This window comes from Salmo salar, chromosome ssa12 (assembly GCF_905237065.1).
Source record: "Salmo salar chromosome ssa12, Ssal_v3.1, whole genome shotgun sequence".
Classification (NCBI taxonomy): domain Eukaryota; kingdom Metazoa; phylum Chordata; class Actinopteri; order Salmoniformes; family Salmonidae; genus Salmo; species Salmo salar.
In genome coordinates this window covers 66,700,105-66,706,104 of record NC_059453.1, presented here as the reverse complement: position 1 = coordinate 66,706,104, position 6,000 = coordinate 66,700,105, and the positions used below count along the sequence as shown (strand labels likewise).

At 46.3% G+C, this 6,000-nt stretch overlaps 1 protein-coding gene across 2 annotated transcripts in view; it reads left to right on the top strand.

The window, feature by feature from the left end:
* The window catches only part of LOC106565522 (zinc finger protein 385A), an 82,768-nt gene that overhangs the window by 33,851 nt on the left and 42,917 nt on the right, over positions 1–6,000 (top strand). For both annotated transcript variants that reach the window (XM_014132751.2, XM_014132756.2), the window contains one exon: positions 4,775–4,938. In XM_014132751.2, the coding sequence (XP_013988226.1) occupies positions 4,775–4,938 (164 nt within the window). The remainder of the gene's footprint in view (positions 1–4,774; positions 4,939–6,000) is intronic.

Here is a 6,000-nt window from a genome sequence, read left to right as displayed (position 1 = left end):
CTTTAGCACCACTCTCACCGTGTCAGATCAATGCTGTCTCTCTCCTTTGTCGCTGGAAAAGTGTGTGTGTGTGTGTGTGTGTGTGTGTGTGTGTGTGTGTGTGTGCGTGCGTGCGTGCGTGCGTGCATGCGTGCATGCGTGCGTGCGTGCGTGCGTGCGTATGTGTGTGTGTGTGTTCACTGATCTGATGCCATTGTAAATCACTCAATAAGACAGGATGGAAGGCTGTGCTGCTGTCCAGCCACTATCTGCTTGGCTCAGACTGCATCTTTTCAGGTAGATGCAGGATATCATGCACAGCAAATTATCACGTGTTAAATCAACACCGACAGTGATACATTTAACATTGGACCAGTGTCTGTATGGGTCCACAGTTTTGAGTGTTAAATTAACACTGTGCTTAGTGCTGAGGCTGTTATACTTTATCAGTGTTAGGGAATTAACACGTTCATTGTTACGCAATAACACCTTATATTGTATTTTGAACCATTACACCAAAAGGTCCGTATCTCTTGACAAGGCCTGGCAGCCGACATGCTCAAATTGTAATTAACATAACCGTAGACCCCTTAAACTGGTACAACACTTCCAGTCACAGGTGGCCAAAAATAATGATTTGAACGCCACGCCACGCACCCACTAACCCACGAATCGAATATAATTTCCCAGTGTGAGTTGCCATTTCAAGTGATTTGCAGTTACCACCCATGACTGTATTTGTTATTGACAGGGACATGGCTGTTGAATTCGTTCATTTTCAGTCCTGTGGACTTCACCAAGTGTTCCTGCTGTAGGTGAATGTTATTATTAAAATTAAACTGTTTATGACAATACTTTACATATAGTGCTAAAAAAAATAAAGGGAACACTTAAACAACACATCCTAGATCTGAATGAAAGAAATAATCTTATTAAATACTTTTTTCTTTACATAGTTGAATGTGCTGACAACAAAATCACACAAAAATAATCAATGGAAATCCAATTTATCAACCCATGGCGGTCTGGATTTGGAGTCACACTCAAAGTTAAAGTGGAAAACCACACTACAGGCTGATCCAACTTTGATGTAATGTCCTTAAAACAAGTCAAAATGAGGCTCAGTAGTGTGTGTGGCCTCCACGTGCCTGTATGACCTCCCTACAACGCCTGGGCATGCTCCTGATGAGGTGGCGGATGGTCTCCTGAGGGATCTCCTCCCAGACCTGGACTAAAGCATCCGCCAACTCCTGGACAGTCTGTGGTGCAACGTGGCGTTGGTGGATGGAGCGAGACATGATGTCCCAGATGTGCTCAATTGGATTCAGGTCTGGGGAACGGGCGGGCCAGTCCATAGCATCAATGCCTTCCTCTTGCAGGAACTGCTGACACACTCCAGCCACATGAGGTCTAGCATTGTCTTGCATTAGGAGGATCCCAGGGCCAACTGCCCCAGCATATGGTCTCACAAGGGGTCTGAGGATCTCATCTCGGTACCTAATGGCAGTCAGGCTACCTCTGGCGAGCACATGGAGGGCTGTGCGGCCCCCCAAAGAAATGCCACCCCACACCATGACTGACTCACCGCCAAACCGGTCATGCTGGAGGATGTTGCAGGCAGCAGAACGTTCTCCACAGCGTCTCCAGACTCTGTCACATCTGTCACATGTGCTCAGTGTGAACCTGCTTTCATCTGTGAAGAGCACAGGGTGCCAGTGGCGAATTTGCCAATCTTGGTGTTCTCTGGCAAATGCCAAACGTCCTGCACGGTGTTGGGCTGTAAGCACAACCCCCACCTGTGGACGTCGGGCCCTCATACCACCCTCATGGAGTCTGTTTCTGACCGTTTGAGCAGACACATGCACATTTGTGGCCTGCTGGAGGTCATTTTGCAGGGCTCTGGCAGTGCTTCTCCTGCTCCTCCTTGCACAAAGGCGGAGGTAGCGGTCCTGCTGCTGGGTTGTTGCCCTCCTACGGCCTCCTCCACGTCTCCTGATGTACTGGCCTGTCTCCTGGTAGCGCCTCCATGCTCTGGACACTACGCTGACAGACACAGCAAACCTTCTTGCCACAGCTCGCATTGATGTGCCATCCTGGATGAGCTGTACTATCTGAGCCACTTGTGTGGGTTGTAGACTCCGTCTCATGCAACCACTAGAGTGAAAGCACCATCCGGCATTAAAAAGTGACCAAAACATCAGCCAGGAAGCATAGGAACTGAGAAGTGGTCTGTGGTCCCTCTATTTATTTGAGCAGTGTATATCAAAAGGCCTTACTTTGATGGCCAAGTACTACCCTAGCCCAATGGTGTTAGGCACCTCCTGGTTTACAGGCCACATCAGGCCTGCAAGTCACATTATACTGGCTTGCAAAGTGATGGGTAATTCCTATTAGAATCCAGCCAGAGTTAGGACATCCAACAATTGGAATTTTTATTCACCCACAACCTGCATTCACAATGACTGTCAGGGTTTGGAGACTGCCTAAACCATTTAAAAAAATCACCACTAGTTAACACTGGCCAATTTGCTGTGTATGTCTATATGTCTATGTGTTCATGCATGTCACAAATGTTGAAGCCGTGTTGAAGAGACCAAACTGCATGCGGAATGTGGATACTCATCTTTTAATATAATTACGTAAAGTATACACAGAAAACAATAAACACTCACGACAGGCTACTTACGAACAAAACAAATAGCAGTGTTAACTCAACTACCCACAAACAACAAGACCAAACACACCCTAATATATAGGACTCACAATCAAAGGCAACTAGAAAACACCTGCCTTCAATTGAGAGTCCATACCCCAATTAACTAACATAGAAACAGAACAGATAGAAAACCCATAGAAACACAAACATAGAAAAGAAACCCAAAACCCCGGGAATACATAAACTACCTACCCTCTGCCACGTCCTGACCAAACTACAATAAAAAAATAATCCTCTATACTGGTCAGGACGTGACAATGCACTAGTACTGTATGGGTGTAATATGTTTTTATGTGTGTGTAGTGTGTAATGTGTTACATGTATATGTAATGAGCCTTTTGAGTAAATGTATGTACGTGATATGGTAGCACATGGTTTGACCTATAGATATTAATACCATGTAACCTGAAATGATGGTTTGCCAATGCACACTGAGGCAGAACAGTACAGAAGCACAAGGAGTGAATTGTGAGTTGAGATAAGAGAAGCGAAACAGGGGGTTCTAGTATCATTAAGTCATTTCATCCACTTCTTTGATTATGTAATTAATCCCTACACTGCATCATCATCTCCTTCTGTGCTCTTTTCTCTCATTCTCCCACTTCCCTCTGCGAGAATGGTGGTGTTTATGGTAGGTGTGTAGTTACAGATGGTTCTGAAACAAGTCAGCGGTAGTAACAGACAATTCCTGACTGCGGTCAGTTTAGGAGAGGTGATGACGACCATCACGTGAGCTGCCGACCCCCCATCCTTCTCTCTCTCCCCCTTTCCATCAAATGTTATATTTCTTACTTTTTCAAGAGATCTGTCTCTCTCTGTTTCCCTCCCTCACTACAGAGACTTGGAGGCATGTCAGGACCAGCAGCCACACAGACCGGTTGCAGCTGAGCTTAAGCTGTGACAGCCTTCTAGCTTCTGGGGAGAGGAAGAGAGAGAGAGAAGGGGGGGGGGGCTAGAGAAACTCTAATACTGACAGCTCATTGAAGATCCTCTTCAAGTCTCTCCTATTCAAAGGATCTTCCTCTCTCACAACTAAAATAGCTCCTGCTCACAGCATTTCGGATTTGTAACTGGTTTTCCAAATGTAGCAAATGTTTTAAGTAGCTACAGTCACAATGGCACCAGCAATAAAAGGCAACAATGAAAGATTATCCTAAAAAAAACTAAACGAATTCTGGTTGTACACTAAAAAGAGGGATAATGGTGGAGAGGAGGAGAGGAATGAAGAGCATGGGAGGGAGGGAGGGAGGGAGGGAGGGAGGGAATAGGAATGCCAGCAGGAGAGTCATGGAGTAAGGGAGGGTAGGGGTTCACAGAAGCACAGAGGCAGAAAAAAAGAGAGACATTTGAAATGGGGAGAGGAAGTGATGCACAGAGTGAGGGAGGGAGAGAGAGAGAGAGAGAGTGAGAGAGGAATACGGGGGAGCTAGGTTGATATCTGCAGCGCTCCAGCTGTGAGCTTAGCCTCCCCCGTCACAGTAGACTCAAGTGCAAGCTTTCACCACTGCTTAACCGCCAGAGAGAACGCAGGGGGAGGGAGGGAGGGATGGATAGAGAGAAGGTTTGAGGGAGAGAGAGCACAGGAGAAGAGAAGGGGAGAGGAAAGGGATGATGCAGAGTGGATGTCTGTGTTTATTCTGTCTCTCAGAGGAGCTGGGCTCAGAGGGAATGGCTGATTAGAGGAGAGGTGGCTGTCAAGTGTAGAGCTAGTCTTTACCCCATCTCTCTCTTTCTTTCTCATTCTCTCTCTCTCTCTCTTTCTTTCGCTCTCAATCTAGTCTCTGAGATGCTGTTAGTTAGTGATTGAGGAGAGGGGGGATTGAGCAGAGTACTGAGTGAGTCCTGTGAGTCTGTCTGTCTGTCTGCGTGCGTGCGTGCGTGCGTGCGTGCCTTTTACACTACAGATCATCACCCCAGTACCACACTGCTGAACATTAATGGACAACTGACGTCCATCACTTTGTCTCAGGAAGTGAAGGAGTACATTCTGTTACATTGACAAACAATAGAGAAATACCACTGACTGTTTAGATATATTCTGAATAAACCATCTCTCTCCCTCTGTCTGTCTCTCTCCAGGCAGCATGAACCGTCCGGGGGCGGTCCCTGCCTTCCTCAGGACCCCCACGGTGATCCCGCCCCCGCTGGACATGAAGCAGTTCCTACAGTTCCCCATGGACACAGCTCCACCACAACACAGCATGGGTCTGTTCCACAACTTCAACACCAACAGTTACCCAACAGTGAGTAAACGGACTCCACACACACATGCAGGCACGCACCACACGCATACACACACACACACACACACACACACACACACACACACACACACACACACACACACACACACACACACACACACACACACACACACACACACACACACACACACACACACACACGTAGACTCCCCATCCCCCTGTGTCAGCTTCTTTTACAACTTCAGCACTGTGACTGAGTGGACAGCAGCAGGCAGGCACACATACACAGGGTCACCTCTCCACTTGGCCGGGTTCCCAAGAGCACGCAAATAAAGCCTACACAATGAGTTTCCACCCTGACTGTATATTCAGAGGTCATACACTCTGTTTTAGCGGGGGAAATATAGCCTACTGTTTACTGTAAAAATACATCAATACTCTGTACGTGTTTGTTGCCAACTTCATATTCTGCCTTATGCAGTACATTGGGAATAGTCAATGCTATCTATCTAATGGAGTGGCACTGACTAGTCAGACCAAGGGGAAGATTTCACACATCAACCCTAATGTCTCAACACATCAAACAGATTAGCATTCCACAGATCATCCAGCTGCATTGTTGTTTCAATATGTGTGTTTCCACTGAAAAGCATATTCAACAGTCATATTCAAAACAACATGGTCATGTTTCACAACACAGGACAGAATGTAGCAGAGAGATATGGTAAATGACTAGCCTATAACTTGAAATATACCACTAGTGCAGTCTTGATGCAGGCTGTCTGACAGAATATCATGGTGCAGTCTTGTACCTGTAGCAGTCTGTCTGACAGACTATTCATCGTAATTGGCTTTGGTTTCACATAATATTCCTGGATAGAGGACAGTGGGGTGAATGTGCCTGTCATTTAGAGGTGTCTTCTCATGAATGAAGACAGGGGATGTATTCTAATGAAGTGGTGTGGTTTTATAGGATGACCCTCAATAATCAGCGGACAAGTGATTACAACTCCCTGTGGCAGCATGAGGCTTTGCATATACACAAAATGCCCAGGCAAGCGTTTTACTGCAATACAATAAGTTATGGCTAATCAATTTTAT